At 45.9% G+C, this 19814-nt stretch overlaps 1 protein-coding gene across 1 annotated transcript in view; it reads right to left on the reverse strand.

Annotated features, from left to right (window-relative positions):
* The window catches only part of GDPD5 (glycerophosphodiester phosphodiesterase domain containing 5), a 124707-nt gene that overhangs the window by 46826 nt on the left and 58067 nt on the right, over positions 1-19814 (reverse strand). The window contains exon 2 of the mRNA XM_009890984.1: positions 5186-5289. Within this exon, the coding sequence (XP_009889286.1) occupies positions 5186-5289 (104 nt within the window). The remainder of the gene's footprint in view (positions 1-5185; positions 5290-19814) is intronic.

Here is a 19814-nt window from a genome sequence, read left to right on the forward strand (position 1 = left end):
TCTGTTCATCCAGGTATCCTTCCCCACCCTGTTGTTTGGTTTTCCAACCATGTATTTCAGAGGGCAGATTCAGCTCAGCATCCTGCCTCTCCTCATCACTTTCATAAAACCAATGAGCAACAAAAGCTTTATGAACAGGAGCACCAGGTCAAGCAGACCATTATACACAGCAGCAGCATGGTAAGAGACACTGTCCGGTGTCTCTGTCACTGTCCAGTGACCTGGCCAAGGCCAGCAGCAGGTTTCATATCGCAAATTTGCATTTAAATAGCAATACTCCACCAGTAAAGCTGTCCTGGAGTTGAATTCTGGAGTCATTAAAGCACATTGCAGCAAAACCACAGCAAGACACAAGATAGATTCAGTCCTCTACCTTCCCTGTCCAGAAACGCAGAAGGACACCCAGGCCCCACCACACCAGGAGAGAGGCAGCCAAATCCCAGAACCCTTCTTGCAACTTCCGAGAGTTCAAGCCTGACCTGGATTCAAACTTTTTCCGTTGAATTTTTAGAAGGAAAAAAAAAAAAAAAACAACAAACCAAACACATCGCTAGGTTGACTTGGATTGGGACTAACTTTATTCCCCATGCAAATCCTCTGGTACAGCAAGCACAAGATGGTTATGGGGTGGATGAAGCAGCAGAACTTCTCACACGTGCCCAGCAGAAACACAAGTCCTGGAGCAGCTCCTGGCTGCTGCGATCTCCTGTGCATCTCTGAACACAAGGACTTCATGAAGCCCATCCTGAGTTGCCAGTCTCGGTTCAGAACACGCCTGAGCAGAGACTCCAGAAGGCTGAGTTGAGACTGGACTCACTGTATTAGAGGATCCCATAACACAGTAGATATTGGACTTCAAAAGCTGACAATGTGGGGTTCAGGCTGAATGGTCCCACTAGTCTTCCTCAGCCCTACTCATCAGCTCATTCAATGACCTGGCCAAGGCCAGCACACAGGCTTTTTTGTTGCTTTTTTTGGTTACAACAGACATAAAGGCTGCATGCAAGCAGGTCAAAGACTCAACCTCCTCCCCACCATTCAAATCCAGCATCACTCATCAACCACAAACTCTGGTCTGGCAACTGCCCCATCTATTCTCTCCAGGAGTAAACCTGCCACGTAGGATCTGGAAAGCAAATCCTTGGGCTCAAACATGACCCATCTCCACGTTCTGCTTAGGGATTCAAAGAGCCATAACAAAAAGCATCTGGAGGGATTCAGACGTGCTGTTAATAAAAAAGGTGGAAAAAAGAAGAGAGGGCTCCTCTGAAGTCTTTACTAGTGCCACCACCAAAAGCTTCCTTAGCTCAGCTTCAGTACATTGAAGTTTTTGCTCTGATGTCCCTTCAAGTGGCCCTCTGATAGTGTCAGGTCTTTACTTGATGTGCAAATGACTGTTTTAAAATGCTGTTTCCATGGTAGTTATGAACCAGACGAGCCTTCTCCACAGCCAAGGAAGAAAAAAAATTTGCTACACAGACTTGCATTTATAGTCCTGCTCCAGAGGGAGCACAGCCAGGTTCACAAATTACAGTATCTCCCACATCCTTCATTAATCAACACTGAGCTTTCTGTTGCAGTACATCACTTGCACACTGGGGATCTATAATATGATGCAATTAAGTGTAGACACCACAAAGAAATGCCCCAAGCCATAAATTTAAAAAAAAATAAATATTTCCTTAAATTTAAGAGGCACAAAGCTCTTTCACTGACAAGGACCTCATTGCATATTCAGCCTTGTAGAAAAAGGTAAAAAGCCTGCAGCAATACATGCCAGGCTATAATTTTGCCTTGTCTTTCTAAAGCCCATTTAAATCCCAGAATACTCCCTTAAGCCTTTGCAAGCTTAAATAAGAAATCACCACACTGATGTAGATAAACCCTACTGCTGCCATAATTTAATTAGGTCAGTTTGGTTTTACATAGATAATGTGCACCCACTGCTGGAGCCCAAACGCGCTGCCTGAACCATCAGCATGGTTTCTTATGTTCGTCTGTAGGTTTCTCGTACCTCTTAAGTCACCTCTGGCAGATGTTCAACAGCATTTAGCAGAGCTCTGCACATCTGGGTTAAGAAACAAGGAACATCCTAATGAATTCAGGTTCCAAGTACCATTTTAGCCAAAAGAACACAGAAGAGAGGGATTGCAACACATTGTAATTTCAACAAGAATAAGAGGCTTTCCATTAGCATGCTAATAACCTTGCCAAGAAGGACCTGGGGTGATGGAGGACATGAAGTTGAATGAGCCAACAGGGAATCTCCACTATGAATAAGTCAAACTAGTGGGTGGCATTAAGAGAAGCGTTGCCAGCAGAGCAAGTTGCTCTCCCTTCTGCTCAGCACTGGTGAGGTGGCACCACCACCAAAGTGCCCTGGTTTCAGCTTCCCAGTTCAAGGAGGATGTGTAGGGGGTCCAAGGCAGAACTACCAAACCAAGATGGTGAGGAACCAGGGCAACACAGCTTGCTAGCAAAGTTTGAGGAAGCTGGGCTTGTTTAGTCTTGCAGAGAAGAGGCTATGAGATGACCTAATTGCTGCCTACACTGTCTGACAGATAGTTGTGAAGATGATGAAATCAAACTCTTGAAGAGTGACAGACATTGTCAGAAGAGGAAATGGCCCTTAGAGGTTTGGATTGGAAAATCTTCTCCTCACAGAAGGCGGTGCAGTGCTGGAACAAGTCCCAGAGAGGGGGAGAGTCTTCATCCTTGGGGTTTCAAGACTTTGGTCAACCTGGTCTACTACTGGCAATAGTCCTCCTTTGAGGGGCTGGTTGGACATACGAATCCAGTCTTTCTTCAGCTGCTGTGGCAGGACTGGTTGAAGACATTCAGCGTAGTTGCCCACACATGATGTGAGGAAGGAGAGCTCACAAGGATGAGCTTTAGAGGGCAGGAACAAGTTCAGCAGTTCATCACATCAATGTGATAGCAATTCTTTATCTTAGCTCCTCCAGGAAGTCCCTGCCAGTAGCTCAGTGTGCTAGGTCCTGCGCAGAGATGGCATTTGCCCCCAAAAGCGCTCCCTCTAGTCTGAGGCAGGTCACGGCTTGCAAATAAATCAGTGGAGCAGAGAGGAGGGCAACAGCAACAAGCATCAAAGAAATCTTGTCCACAAATATGGCTCCACAAGTGATAGCCACTGAGGAACGGCAAAGATGGGGTTTCTGAGCGCCAGGACTCCACTGTATTTCACCAGCAACAGGCTCACAGCCCTGTTGGGACCAAAATGATGCTTTCATCTCCTTTACACCCCATCTGGCTGAAAACTGTTCTGTTTTAACAGAGCCCACGCATCTGCGCTGGGAGGGAAGAGGGCCAGGCCCAGCCTGAACGGGCCCAGTGGGAATTGTTTCCTCTCTGCCTGGAAGCGGCGTGGCTGTAATTAAAACCTCGCCCCATGTTATCATCCTCTCTCCCAGCCTTTCCACAGCATTTCAGGCTGTTTTTCAGAAACCCTGCTGTTCTCTTCAACCTCTGGGGCCAGTGCATGTCGCGGGGATCTGATTGGGGTTTACAGCACATACAAAGCAGTGACACATTTTCAGCACTGAATGGCAACGCTTGAACAGACGTAGCTCTGCTACCTGACATCCAGAGACCCTCCTCCATGACTCTTGTGCACAAGAGGGCTTGCTTTTCCATCAATCCAGAAGTGCTTCTAGCACCCTGTGCACACCAGGTTGCACGGCAGTGGAACGTGTGGGCATTTTAAAAGGGGCCTACAGGAGAGCTGGGGAAGACTTTTTACAAAGGCATGTAGTGATAGGATGACGGGGAACGGCTTTAAACTGGAAAAGGGGAGATTTAGATTAAATACTAGGAAGAAATTTTTCACTCTGAGGGTGGTGAACCCCTGGCACAGGTTGCCCAGAGAAGCTGTGGCTGCCCCATCCCTGGAGGTGTTCAAGGCCAGGTTGGACGGGGCTTGGAGCAACCTGGTCTGGTGGGAGGTGTCCCTGCCCATGGCAGGGGGGTTGGAACTGGATGATCTTCAAGGTCCCTTCCAACCTAAACCATTCTATGATTCTATGATTTTAAAGCCCAAATACCTCTTGCATCCAGAGTAGACCTGCACCTCTCCTCCCATTCCTGCAGGAATGTTTGGGAACCCAAAACTTTGCAGTGCTGTGGCTGCAATGCCCATTCACTGTGTCCCCAGGGCTTTGCTTCATCTCCACACGATTAATTGTTTTTTTAGCCCTGTCTCAATTTTAAGCTAAGACAGATCTGGCTTTTCACCAAAGTGGACTAGGAGCGTTCACGTCCTTTACTGAAGGTATGAACTGAAAGAAAGAGGTGTTCCAAAGCACCCTTTAAAAAAGGGCATTTTTTCATGCTAGTCTTATAAATAATCAAGAGCAATGGTGACAGGTTTCAGTTCTCAGAGTGTGGGTCTGAGCAAAGAGAAAAACCACACTCCTGGGAGGAGACAGCTCACGTCATTAAGTTAGTAAACACTTTCCCTCACACAACTTAAGCATTTAAAGCAGGTGATTTATTTAAAGGATCAACTACCCACTGGGTTTTAAAATGCTGCTTACATATTATCTTTGACAACAAGATGATGTCAAAGCAGTTTGGTTAGAAGAGAGGCCAAGGTGCTGTCAAAACGTTTTAAGATGCTGCTGAGATAGTAAAAGAGAGAATAATTTCCAGCACTGGGGGGAGCTGGCAACACCCTAAACTCCCAGCACATCCCACTGGAAAGCTTGTTTTCAGCTCCTTCCAACTTTGCAACATTTTCCACACCCATGTCTGCTTCAGGCTGATTTTTGTCCTTTATATTTTGTGGGAAGTTGTGGCCAAATTGCTCAACCACTTCCAAAAACAGCCAACCATAGAAACAAACAAACACACAACAACCAAAAAGCTTCTACATGATTTCAGCACCATCTTTGGTTCCACATGCTGTTCACCAGGGAACACACCCTACCCCAAGCTCCATTACAGCCACGCAATGGAGATGTGAAGACACATAACGTCTATCAGTGAAGACAGGCAGAAGAAGCTCTGCTTCAGTCTCACTTCCCACCTCGCTTTCCTTTTACTGTCATTAACAAGTCCACCTGAAGGACCCCAATGAATCCAACCCAGTGTCAAACTGCTCTTAGAGGCATACGATGGCAGCCAAATTTGAGCAAAGTTTGCCCCTCTGCAACAGGGAAACTCTACTCACCAGTTGATTTCATTGTAGTCATTGTGAACTTCCCACCAAAAGTAAAACCAGACCAGGGTCAAGAAGAAGGACAAGGTGAGGATGAGGAACCAGAGGCGCTCCCACTGCAGATGGAAAGAGAAATCAGCGTTAATACTATCCCGTTTCAGGGTCAGTGCCCCATACCGTCCCACATCTCATCTAGCAGCTGTTGAGATTGAATAGAGGAATTTGGGGTCCCTGCCCATGGCAGGGGGGTTGGAACTCGATGATCTTTAAGATCCCTTCCAACCCAAACCATTCTGTGATTTCCAAGGGCAGGTTTCAGACCTTTCTCCCTCCAGAGTAGGCAGGAGATGCAACCCTGGTCCCCAGCTCAAGGCAGAGGGGTCACTGATGTAGACCCATCTTATGTAGGGCTGGGACAGCATTTCTCCAGTTCTCAGGGCATGTGGAATGAGGGAGCATTTCTGGATAGCTGAGGTTTTGGGGTTAGGGTTTTTTTGGTTTGTGGGGTTTTTTTTGAGGCAATTGTTTAATTAATTTTTCCATTCACATGTGAAAGATGCAACTCGACATCTTAATCTCCCATGGGTTCAGCCTAAATGACTGAGTAGTTACCACATGGCAAAGGCTATGCAGCAGTTTAGGGATGCTACAACTGCACAGACATATGAACTCCTTCCCTCAGGGCTTTCAGATCCTGCAGAGCCAAACCACCCATCCGCAACATTTATTCCCACTACTACCACATATGTAAGTGTTTTGCAAATAACCCAGCACGAGGAGAGACCACACCAGCATCGGATGAAACATATTTGCACCAATGTTATGTTTTCCTGAATGTTTCCATTAATGCTTCACACACACACCCAAAAAAAATTTAGAAAATCCCCTAAAATATCTGTTCAGTGTCCCGCTCCAATAGCATGGGTAAAATCCTAACCCACAAGGACATCCATGAAGAGAACAGTGTTGCAAGAAAACTGTCCATAACCAGCACCACTTCCATGTGCTCCTTGTTGGTTTTATTCTGCAGGCATTAAATAGTTTACATATGTTTCCATTTCAACTAGCATCCAGTTTGTTCAGAACAAAAGACTAAAATAAATTAATTACGGAAAATATTAAAATGAATCCTCTCTTCCCGGAACGAGCAAGAAGGGATGAATATTGAAAAAGTGTATGAGCAACTCTACTAGTCTAATTTCCTTCTAAGACCTTGAGCACACCATTAATCTCTTTTGAAAATGCCCTTTTCTCTAGTGAACTGTCACAGGGATTTTCAATTATGCAAAATGATGTAACCAATATAAACACTGCTTTAGTGATATAAGAAACACTACTAGTCTTTGCCTTCCCTTTCCATCTTAAGGGCTGAAGCTATTTACTTAACTGCGTATTGACTATGTTTCATCATGAATCACCCTGGATACCAATCTTGTGATACAGCTCTTCCTTGTGCGCTCCATCTCATAAAAAGTGCCAAAAGAAAAAGAAAGCCATAAAAAGGGCTGGAATTATTTAATTTTTTTATCTGCGCTAAAAATTATGTTTTCTGTGAGAAATTCCTGATTCTTGGCCAGGCATTATGGTTAAAACTCTTCAACTCAGCTCAAGTTTATTATCCAACTTCGATCAAACCTCAGGAGCACCAGGTGCTTAATTCCCACACGGGGCTTAGTGTTCCTGATAAGTGGGGCAAAAGGATGGAGAAGGTGGTACAAAGGGACTTCTACAGTGCACCTACTGAGGACATTCCAAACTGCATGGTCAAACTGCTCTGCCATGAGCTTAGAGACTCTCTCCCCACCTCATGCACAGATCTGCACCTACACGCACAGGTGAGCTCCTGGAGGGAAAGCACTGAGGCTGAAATGGCAGTTCCCCCCCCCCCCCAAACACTCCACCTTTGGTAGTAGGCTGCCAGCCATAGCATCTACATCAGCTCCACAGTCAACACCAGCCTTCCCTAGTCCCAAATGCAGTAGCAAAGCTGCAACATCTCTCCACGATGAGCCTCCTCCACACCGACCACCGCTGCACAGCAAAGCCAACCCTTTCCAACCAAGAAGCTTCAGATGAAAAATCCACCCATGCAACATCTGGATTATATAAACATCCAAACCAAAACCCACTCACACCTTCACTCCGTCCTGCTTAAACTCCCTGGGAGAAAGCCATTGCTAACCGTTTCGGCAGACTATGACTATTTTCTCCTGGAAGTCTTCCAACCTGCAGATCTCCAAGCTTTCCAATCTCACTTGCCCTATTGTTTGCTGTTTTTTTTCCTCTCCATTTGGGTTTAACACCTCCTTGCACTTATCAGCCATACTGCTCAATCGGTTAACTGGACAGGTTTTTGCAAGGCGAGTGAGGTTGAAAGCATCTCAAGTGCTGAGGACCAACAGTGCACAAGTCCATGGGACCTGATGAGATACATCCATGGGTCCTGAGGGAACTGGCAGATGAAGTCGCTAAGCCACTAGCCATCATATTTGAGAAGTCCTGGCGGTCTGGAGAGGTCCCTGCCGACTGGAAAAAGGCAAACATAACCCCTATTTTCAAAAAGGGAAAGAAGGAAGACCTGTGAAACTACAGGTCAGTCAGTCTCACCTCTGTGCCTGGCAAGATCATGGAGCAGATCCTCCTGGAAACTCTGCTGAGGCACATAGAAAACAAGGAGGTGATTGGTGACAGCCAGCACGGCTTCACCAAGGGCAAGTCTTGCCTGACAAATTTGGTGGCCTTCTACAAAGGGGTTACAGCAGCAGTGGACAAGGGAAGATCAACAGATGTCATCTACCTGCACTTGTGCAAAGCGTTTGACACCATTGCACACGATATCCTGGTTTCTAAACTGAAGAGACATGGATTCGACAAATGGACCACTCGGTGGATAAAGAACTGGCTGGACGGTCGCACTCAGAGTTGCGGTCAACGGCTCAATGTTCAAGTGGAGAGCAGTGACGAGTGGCGTTCCTCAGGGGTCGGTACTGGGACCTGTACTATTCAACATCTTTGTCGCGGTCATGGACAGTGGGGTCGAGTGCACCCTCAGCAAGGCCAAGTGCAAGCTCCTACATCTGGGTCAGGGCAATCCCAAGCACAACTCCAGGCTGGGTTGGGAATGGCTGGAGAGCAGCCCTGAGGAGAAGGACCTGGGTGTGCTGAGTGACCAGAAGCTCAGCATGAGCCAGCAATGTGCGATCGCAGCCCAGAAGGCCAACCAGATCCTGGGCTGCATCAAAAGAAGTGTGGCAGCAGGTCAAGGGAGGTGATCCTGCCCCTATACTCCACTCTCGTGAGACCCCCACCTGGAGTACTGCATCCAGCTCTGGAGTCTCCAACATAAGAAAGACATGGACCTGCTGGAGTGTGTCCAGAGGTGAGCCATGAGGATGATCCGAGGGCTGGAGGTGAGCCACAAGGATGATCCGAGGGCTGGAGCACCTCTCCTATGAGGAGAGGCTGAGAGAGTTGGGGCTGTTCAGCCTGGAGAAGAGAAGGCTCCGGGGAGATCTCATTGTGGCCTTCCAGTACCTAAAGGGGGCCTACAGGAGAGCTGGGGAAGGACTTTTTACTGGGGCATGTAGCGATAGGATGAGGGGGAATGGCTTTAAACTGGAAGAGGGCAGGTTTAGATTAAACATTAGGAAGACGTTTTTCACTTTGAGGGTGGTAAAGGACTCAAACAGGTTGCCCAGAGAGGTTGTTGAGGCCCCATCCCTGGAGGTGTTGAAGGCCAGGCTGGATGGGGCCTTGGGCAACCTGGTCTGGTGGGAGGTGTCCCTGTCTATGGCAGGGGGGTTGGAACTCGATGATCTTCAAGGTCCTTTCCAACCTAAACCATTCTATGATTGCTACAAAAAAAAAAAAAAAAAAAAAAAATCCTCCAGCTCTTCAAAGGTCATTATGGGATAAGTTTGGTCAGTATTCATTCACTGGATGACATTGATTTGATAAACAAGCCAAGGAAAACATTTCAGAACATGTTTGGGCTCCCCCCCCCCATGTTTTTTTCTTCTCATTTCCATGCAAGTAGCATAGCTTGTGTCAAGCTCTCCAGAAGCTATTTTTGGTCTGTCCTTGATGGCGCAGTTGCCAGATATATTTGCCTGGCTGATTTTGTGAAAACCCAGTCAAACTCTTCAAGGGCTGACATACTTCAGTGAGTTCAAGCACAATTCTGAGTGGGCTTTCAGAAGAATAGGGAACATCTTTCCCACACCACTGATGTTATTCAGCACAAACTGAACCAGAATCTGAACCTATGTGCACAGTATATCGTATTTAGCCCAGGTCCTGTACAACCTCTCTCCAACAGCCCCCCATCAGCTTTAGAGTCCCCTACTTTGCAAACTCCCCACGTGTTCTAAAGCAAGGCAAAATCTGCAACGTGCAACAGCTTCAAGCCTCTACTGCCAAAAATAAAGACTTAAAATCACATCATCCTGATCACTCAATCACAGCCACAAGTAGGTGGAGGAAACAGTGCCACTTCACCTACAGAAACTCAGGCAGAACCACTAGAAAGTCTAAAGGTGCTTGAAAAAATGTCCACATTTTCAGCCCCATGAGATTTTATAAGAATGTCATCATTGACACTTTTGGCAGTTGTTGTAGAAAACCTTCCCCTTGCCACCCTTCCCCTTTTGGTTTCTCCCTCTTCCCATGGGAATGAGATGGACATGCTCACCAGTCACCATTTCTCGCACTGAGCTTAACCATGTGCAGGTCACACAGCCCTCCGTATTGTCCTGCAAATGAACTCCACCAATCACATCTGTATTAGCGCCTTCATTCCTATCAGGATGCATCTTGGAAGTAGCTCACCCTTTTTTCCTGCTTTCTGTGTTCTAGTTGATATCACTAAAGGGCTTTGGGTGAAGCTAAACCAGGAGGTGTGCTCCAGGAGTTACCCCAATGCACCCAATGCACAACTGCCAATGGGCACTCAGTCCACTGGACCAGATTAGAGCTAGTCCTAAGTGACCACACCACCACCTCCAAAATGCTTCTACCACGGATGTCAAGATCTCAGCATCAACTACTTCCTTCCACAAACCTTTTCTCCTGGGCCATGCTACTTCCTAATGCAGATGAAACCCATGATGTCTTGCACAATGGTACAAAACAGTATTAACGTCATAATAGAATCATAGAATCATCTAGGTTTGAAGCGACCTTTAAAATCATCGAGTCCAACCATCAGTCTAACACTGCCAAAACCACCGCTAAACCATGTCCCTCAGCACCACATCTACACGTCTTGTAAATAACTCCAGGGGTGGTGACTCCACCACTGCCCTGGACAGCCTTTTCCAATGATTGATAACCCCTTTCATGAAGAACTTTTTCCTAATATCCAATCTAAAACTCCCCTGGTGCAATGTGAGGCCATTTCCTCTTATCCCATCACTTGTTATGAATCAGAAGAGACCTACCCCCACCTCTCTACACCCTCCTTTCAGGGAGCTGTAGAGAGTGAGAAGGTCTTCCCTCAGCCTCCTTTTCTCTGGGCTAAGCAACCCCAGTGCCCTCAGCTGCTCCTCATAAGACTTATACCAACATTTAATTTTAAAGGAAAGCAATAAGTGAAGAGTCACCTTTTTCCTCCAGCTAAATGGCCTGAGAGGACATGTACCATGTGCTCAGTTAAGCCCCAAAAAAGTCAACAGCCATGGACAGTGTCTTGGCAGAGCACACCCACTGAGATGGCCACAGCCCAAAGAAAGATGGAGGGAGTCCATCAATTAAAAATCAGAGAAGTGATTTGGAAGTGAGAATATTTAAAAGGGTCAGGCACAGGTTGAAGACTTTGCACTGCAGAAGCATGTTCAGAAATGGGCATCTTACACATACCACTGTGCTTGTGATCTCAGCTCTATTGTCAGGGCACTTCTCGCAATGGAAATAAGATTTCATACTCCAAGAGTGTCTACAAAGTCAGAACAGCCCAAAAAGGAAACAAATGAAGACTGAGACATGTTAACAAGTTGCAGTTTGCCAGTGATTTTTAATTTATTTTTTTTTTTAAATCACAGAATCCCTAAAACAAACCCAAACAAACAAAAACCTCCAGTGTTTCATCCACATTCTCCACCACTCTTGTGCATCTCCAATCCCCACCCTGTATCAGGTAGGAACATAACCACCTCTAAAGTAAGGGATGATGGCAAAATAAATAAAAATGAAACAAACAAACAAAAAAATGCCACAGAAAGAAGCGGTTTGTGATTCAACTGCGAAGTTGCCTCATGCAATTTACCAGCTCTTGTGTGGCAAGTTTTAACCTAACTTGTTAAAAACAGCCCTGAACTTCATATCAGAAAGCACAAAAGAGATTTTTCCAATTTGCGGGATTAGTTTTGGTTAACTGAAGTCTGCGCTATCCTCTTTTGCTGCAACTCCCCAAGAGAGATGAAGGTCACAGCATTATTTATCACCTGGCACCAGTGGCACAGGACAGCAGAGAGGCTCGGGAAGATTATTTTCTTTCCTCTCAGATTTGTAGGAGATATTATGAAGTTCATCTACACACACACTCCCACATACCCCTCCTACAGGGACTATTTCAATTTGGTTAAGCTTGCTATATTAGAAGCTATGAGATTTCTCACCAATTTCTACATTCTAGCTGATTGCACACATGCTGGAAGACATCTTGTGATACCATTTGTAAACCACAGAAATTCATCAGCCAACAAAGCTGTACTTTTAAAAAAGTTTCTTCAGAGGAGGTTCCCTGGCTGTCACTAGAAAGTGATCCTCTGCCAAAACTAGCCATGCACAGAGCCAATACACGATTTTCTGCCACAACTATTCTCTGCTGAATTGTGGGGTGGACACAACTCAACGCTGTGCTGTTCTACAGAGGCCAGAACCATGCTCATTTGATAATTCACAGAATGGTTTAGGTTGGAAGGGACATTGAAGATCATCCTGTTCCAAGCCCCCTGCCATGGGCAGGGACACCTCCCACCAGACCAGGTTGCTCCAAGCCCTGTCCAACCTGGCCTTCAACACCTCCAGGGATGGGGCATTGACAACCTCTCTGGGCAACCTGTGCCAGTGGCTCACCATCCTCAGAGAGAAAAATTTCTTCCTAATGTCTCATCTAAATCTCCCATCTTGTAGTGTAAAACTGTTCCCCCTCGTCCTATGGCTCCCCTCCCTGATCCAGAGTCCCTCCCCAGCTCTCCTGTATCCCCTTTAGGCACTGGAAGGGGCTCTGAGGTCTCCCCGGAGCCTTCTCTTCTCCAGGCTGAACAACCCCAACTCTCTCAAACTCTCTTTTTTATTTGATGAACATGTTATCAAGCCTTTACATCACCAAATTGGCCATTATCTTCCTAAAAAGTAGATCATCACAGCATCAGGATCTGAATAGAGTGTGATTTGAACTCAAAACAGAGAAGGAGCATTTAAGATCTTAAAATCAAGATTGCCCAGGGTGAGACTCCATTGCTCAGAAGCAACTACCATTGCATTTACACATTCCCCTCTTCTTGAGGTTTAAATATTAATTATAGTTAAGCTGGGTCTAACAGAAAGCTTGCCCCAAGCCTTGTTGTCTGGGGCACAAAGGCAAAACAGAGGGGTACAACATGTTGTGAGATTACATTAAATGGAGCATAAACATTTCACTTCACTGAAGTTGCTGAGTCACCCCAGTCGACGCTAGTCCTGAAATGTCCTCCTCCACCCGTGGTGGTTTCTGGACACCTCTGTCAGCTCATCCCAAGTGAGCAGCAAGACTTGCACCCTTGAGATGTGCCTACATCTCCTGGCCTTGGAATAAAACTGCAGGAGCCCCCTACTAAAGCAAACCCACCACCTCCATCATCCTCTTTGACATCCAGAAGCAATGTAGAGTTTCCAAATGAACTGAAAAGAGAGAAGCCTGCTTTGAACTGTGAATGGGTAAGAGGAAACACCAGTGCTGGATGGATTAAGGGCTCCATTCCTGCACAGATTAGCTCATAGCAAACAATGGTCCAGCAATCAGCATAGGCGAAGTAGAGTTCCTTCCATCTTTCGCATCCCTGGAAGCTTTCCGGTGAAGGAAGTCAAATGCCACTGCCGTAATGCTGCTGGGAGCTTGGCCCCATTTATACCAGGATAGCTAATCTTACTTTTTTTTTTTTTTTTGTCCCCCTTTTGATTCACATCCAACTGTGAGGATTGCACCGACACTCACTATCAAACCCTCTGTGGCAGTAGGTCGTCCTCAAAACTCTCCCAGAGCAGCTGAAACCACAGTGAGCAAGATTTCTCTTAAAGAGCCTTATATCTAGGGGTGAGGTTGTGGTTGCTTGGAAGTGAGGAGATGCACAACAAAGCAGATTTATTTTCCCAATTAAAAGATATTTTCTCTAAAAGACTAAAAAGCCAGAAAACATTAACAACTTTACACTAAGCCACCACTGAGACCAGTTAGAGGAAACAGCATACTGTTGTGTGGAAGAAGTTTAACTCAGACGAGTGCAGCAAGTGGGGTACTATAATTTTCTTTTTCACAACACCCCATGAAAACCCTCCACAGAGAGCATAAGGGGGTTTAAGAGGCATCAAGAATAAACCAGCATTCACACCTCAATTGAGTTGGCTCTGCAAGTGCCTTGGTCTTTTAACAATATTCAATAAAACAGAAGACAGTTCTTTGAAAGAGGGATGCATAATGCAAATGAAAAATAAAAATAAAGAGGAAAAAAAACCCCAAAACAGCTACTGATTCCCTTCAGACTTAAACCTCCCTTAGCCTGGAGGGCCTCAAATCAAGAACGATCATCACTAACATTTGCAAAGAGAAGCCAAAAACCCTAAACCACAGAGCAAGAAAAAAAATAAAAATAATTAAGCCGTTCACCACAGACCACTGTAAAGACCCAACCTTCATTTGAAGAGCAAAGACAGGAAAAACAGGTAGCATTTGCTACCGACCGGAAAGACAGCGTGACGGCGGGGAGGCTGAAGGGCAGCAAAAGGATCAGAGATGAGCCCACTAAAAATCAATAGAGAAACTCCAACTCACTTCCCTGCACTCTGGCTTGGAACCAAAAATCTTTTATTGCTAGATTCGTTATTTCAGGAAAGTGGATAAACCGAGTTCCCTTTCAATTCTGCATTCCTCTTGGGTGCTAATTTATATTTCACGCTGCACCAGGAAATCACTCGTCATTAAGTGTTATTGGCAGAGCGGACTCCTTCCTTGTCTCATTGCTACTTCAAGCAGAACCGAGGTTTATTCTGCCAAAACTCTTCAGGGATCCCATTCCTTCTTTTAAATACATATTTTTTTCAACCTTCCAAATCCAAAACCTGAGTGCTCTATAGTCCCATGTTTGGAAAAAGTCAGTGCAAACCAGAGCCATAAAAAAACCTGACTCACTTCTCCACATTAGCACTGAGTTATAATGAACTGATATCATGCAGAGTAATCCAACCTTACAATTTAGTTAAAATTATTTTTCCATTTCACCTACTCATAGGATCTGTGTTCTGGTCAAGAGGTTTGTCGCTAGAGACATTAAGTCTGTTCCTAATATTACCAGCTACTGAAAAAATGTGGAAGGAACTCACTCCACACTGAAAAAATGGCAAGTGTATATATCTACAGCAACCCTGGGCAAGAATTATTACCTACGCAAACTGGCTGTAGTGGTCTCTGTGTACAGTCAACCAGAGCCTTGCTCCAAACAAAGGTTTCGACTTAATGATCTAAATCAGCTCTGGAGGAAGCTGGGTCTCTTTGTCAGCTATATAAAGAGCCTCTGAAACCATCTTCTCACTTTCAACACCTACAGCCAGATAGTGTGAATATCTCGCCACCACCCAACCCATGGCTCTCCTTCCGCCAACATTAATAGAAACATGTTCCACCTCCAGTCCCCATGACCAGAGAGGATTTTCACAATAACTTTCCATACAAGGGCTGCTAAGCAGTCTCAACTTCCAGTCTGCTCTCTCCACCATCTCTGCAAATACCACCATTCGAGCCAGGACCCCAGCGTGCCACGCGAGGTGGCAGATGTGCCTGCTGGAGAGCCTCTCCCAACATAGTTTGCGTTCCCCAGCTAGAAATGAAGGAGCAGTTGGAGGGACAGACTGGTTTCTGGAGTTGCCACTCATCTGACATGAAGGCGACTCTTGTTCAAGTCAAAGCGTGCTGGGAACTCGTGGTTTCTAGTGATCATGGCGGACGTTACGCATTCTGTCTCCTGAACACAGTAAACCTCCCATTCATTCATTAAAAATAACTCCGCAAATAAAAATCAAACTAGAGCAGGAAGCAGCTTTCTGACAGTGTCTTCCCCCCTCCCTCTTTTTTTGTCAGAAAAATTCCAGTTGTGAAAAATGGAAGCCTTTTATAGGAAATGCAGTATTTTAAAGCTATTTCTTGCTGAAGGGCATCTCAGCTTGAGGTTGGAATTTCTGGTCAGAGGAAACCAGAGAGAGACTGAGCCCTCCCAAGACCTGGCAGCTCATCGGTCAGGACATGAACAAGCAGATGGAGAGCAACAGCACACGGATCTGACCACACATACACACAAAAAAAAATGAAATGTGGGCATCTTTAGGAAGAAATTTTTTACTTTGAGGGTTGTAAGGCACTGGAACAGGTTGCCTAGAGAGGTTGTTGGGGCCACATCCCTGGAGGTGCTCAAGGCCAGGCTGGATGTGGCCTTGGGCAACCTGGTCTGATGGGAGGTGTCCCTGCCCATGGCAGGGGGGTTGGAACTGGATGATCTTCAAGGTCCTTTCCAACCTAAACCATTCTATGATTCTATGATCTTTCTGCAGTTCCAGCCATCCAGCCGTACTACTGGAACAACTGTAGCTACAAACTGGGCAATACGGAAAAGTCAAAGGGGAAAATCCAGAAGTCTGGATGGGTGACATGACATGCTGAGGATAGGGGCAAGTGACAGGGAGAGACCTCAGCCACCTGCATCCCTGCCTGCTATCGCAACACTACCCACCAATCTCATTTGCTTTTTATTTCCATGCAACTAAACTGTGGGTGCATGGTCTGTTGGCTTCAGTTTTCTCCCCATCACAGGTCACCATCCATAGCTAGTGAAAACCATCCTACATCAGTTCTGCCCTGCCAGCATCAGGATGTCTACACAACAGCTACTTTAGACTGCTCAGTTAGTTTAATACACCCTGATCAGACTTGCTTACGATTCCAAGGATATGGATATGTCTCAGTGCAAAGACATCAGGTCTGAAGAATTCACAGAATGGTTTGGGTTGGAAGGTCATCCAGTCCAACCCCCTGCCATGGGCAGGGACATCTTCAACTAGATCAAGTTGCTCAGAGCCCCATCCAACCTGGCCTGGAATGTTTCCAGGGATGGGGCATTGACAACCTCTCCGGGCAACCTGGGCTAGTGTCTCACCACTCTTAGAGTAAAAAATTTCTTCCTAATATCTGATCTAAATCTCACCTCTTTCAGTGTAATACTGTTCCCCCTCATCCTATTGCTACACTCCCTGATAAAGGATCCCTCCCCACCTTTCCTGTAGGTGCCCTTTAGGTACTGGAAGGCTGCTATAAAGTCTCTCCAGAGCCTTCTCTTCTCCAGGCTGAGTGACTCCAACTCTCTCAGCCCATCCTCATAGGAGAGGTGCTCCAGCCATCTCATCATCAGTTAAACTCAGCTAGCCCAAGTGATAGTAGCAGCAACATTAGCTCTAACTCACTGCAATGACTAGTGAGTGTTTCTGAGGTCCGTGTAATTTGTATCCCAGTCGTTGTTTTGTACATACTAAAGCCAATTCTGCTGTATTGCTGCTGCTGCTGTTTACTCCTCACACGGGTCCACTTCTCAAGCCTGTCCAGGTCCCTCTGGATGGCATCCCATCCATCATGCATGTGAATCACATTCAGCTTGCTGTCATCTGCAAACTTGCTGAGGGTGCACTTGATCCCACTATGTCATTGATGAAGATATTGATAAGTACTGGTCCCAGTACAGACCCCTGAGGGACACCACTCGTCACCGATCTACATCTGGACATTGAGCTGTTGACTACTATTCTCTGGATGTGACCATCCAACCAATTCCTCAACAACTTCAAACAAGTTATATTAGTACCTCCCTAACTCCACACAGATCAGATGTCCAGATGCTCACTGGCTTCCCTTGGGCTATGGTGAGGTCTCCCTCAACCACTTCTCTCTTCTTGGCCCCACCACTATACACCTAAACACTCCTTCTCCCATCACTCCTTTTAAATGCAAGCCTTCACCCCAGAAGAAAGCACCTACCAGTTTAAATGCTGAGCTTTCAGAACAGCTAAGCTATATTAACCAGAGCAGCTAAGCGACCGGTGGACAAATCTCATCTCCATCTCCCTGCCACAAGATATTTATCATTTTCTCACAAGGCACTGTAAATCTCCATGCTGAAGGCTTTACATTCAGACAGCATTCACAAAGCCATCCAATATAACTAGGGCTTCAAACATGCAAATGCAGCAAGATAGAAAAGGTATTTTATCTTCCTGCAGCACACACGATCCTTGTGTCCCTAAATATCTACCAGCCCAGGCACCTGCCTGTAGCAAATGAATGGATTTTGTTGAAGGATCAAGGCCACGTAGTCCTAAATAACTGCTCCTACCTCAAGAGCCAATACAAGAGCTGGCCTCAAATTGGAGCACCACCATTACTCAAGTGTGTTTTCAGGTCGTTGAAATTCACTCACGGATACAATGAAGAGTTTACTAATGAGTCTTCACTATACTATTTTCTGGCATTTTGAAGAATCAATTTCCTGTCGGCATTTAATCAGTATTAGCTCAGAGCGGAAAGGAGGCAAGCTAACATTTATCCAGTGGATACAAAAGAAAAATTGACGACACGATTCTCCATTTCTGGATTACCCAATTGGACCTCATTCGAATAAACAAAAGAAAATCTTCTTCAAGCAAGTTATTAAATCATCTTTGAAGATGAAAGATGACTACATCTCCCAGCTGCGCCCATTAGAACCAGGAACTGAGGATAAACAAGAACAAATATCAGCTGGAGAATTTTGTCAATGTGCACAGTAGTTCAGTTCCTACAGTGAAGTTACAGAATTTCATTAATAACTCATGGTGTGTGAATGCATAGTCCTTAAAACAGTGACTTGCATAGTATAAATGAGAAGAGTTTTCCATCCCAGGCGATTTTGAGCTCATTAGCTCTCATCGCAGTGTCAAAGATCAAACGCAGACCCTGATAAACATTTAAAGATAAAGCAACTAAGGCAGCGAGGGGCCTCCAGCAGGCTCTGCTCTAAAGTGCCACTCAAAGCAAGGGCCAACTCAGGTCAGGCTACTGAGGGCAATGTCCCAGCAAGGGCTGAATGTCTCCAAGGATGGAAATTCCCACCTTCCTCTGGGTCCCGCTCCAGGGCTTGACCACCCTCATGGGGAGAAACTTTCCTAGTGTCTAACTGGAATTTCCCTTGATGCAGTTTGTGCCCATTGCCTCTTGCCCAAGAGCCACCGCCTTCTCTACAGTCGCTCCTTAGCAAGTTGCAGAGAGCAGTAAGATCCCCCCTCTCTCAGCTCTCAGCCTCTCCTCATACATTGGAAGCTCCAGGTCCAACCACTTTGGAGTCTGTCTGGAGCTCCCTAAAACCTGTCTTGGTTTTAGGGAGCCACAAAGCAAACCCAGTGCTCAGATGTGGTCTTCTCAAGTGTCAGTAGAGACGAAAATCTGCATCCCTCAAGCTGCTGGATGCACTGTCACTGTTATGGCTCAGGATGAAATCAGTCTTCACTGCCAAAAGTACATCCAATAACTGAATCTCATATTGCAGAGAGATATAACAAAGGGAAAGTATCTTATACTCCAAGGATTTGAAGCCTTTAAGTGAGCAAATCAATAGACTTGACTAGCAGATGTTGACCTACCAGACCTTACATACATCGGGAACAGAATCAAGGCGCCTAGGCTTCGACTCCCTCACTTTAAAAAGGCTGCAGAGGAATCAGGCTTTCATCCCTCTTCGGATTTAAGACCCGTGAACCCAAGAGAGAGCAGGCGGCAGTCCGCAGGACTCCACAGCGCATCACTCAGCTCTCTTAGTACACTGTAACCTGTCCAAAGGTGTCATTATCTCTCCATCTAACAACCAAGACCGTGAACATCTAGTACAAAACTCCACTTGAAGACATTCTCCAGCTCTTGCTTTTTACTCTTCATCCTCAGCTTTCTCTCTTCTCCCCATCTTTGCTTACTACTTCAGATCTCATAAGTTATGGGACATTTTCCATTTGTTACAGCCCTCCTCGGGCAGGAGATGGACTGACTGGAAGGACACATAGAATGGTTTAGGTTGGAAAGGACCTTGAAGATCATCCAGCTACACCCCCCTGACATAGGCAGGGACACCTCCCATCAGACCAGGTTGCCCAAGGCCACGTCCAGCCTGGCCTTCAACACCTCCAGGGATGGGGCCTCAACAACCTCTCTGGGCAACCTGTTCCAGTGCCTCACCACCCTCAAAGTGAAAAATTTCTTCCTAATGTTTAATCTAAACCTGCCCTCTTCCAGTTTAAAGCCATTCCCCCTCGTCCTATCGCTACATGCCCTAGTAAAAAGTCCTTCCCCAGCTCTCCTGTAGGCCCCCTTTAGGTACTGGAA

The sequence above is a fragment of the Charadrius vociferus genome, unplaced genomic scaffold, assembly GCF_000708025.1.
Source record: "Charadrius vociferus isolate BGI_N301 unplaced genomic scaffold, ASM70802v2 scaffold407, whole genome shotgun sequence".
In the NCBI taxonomy this organism is placed as follows: domain Eukaryota; kingdom Metazoa; phylum Chordata; class Aves; order Charadriiformes; family Charadriidae; genus Charadrius; species Charadrius vociferus.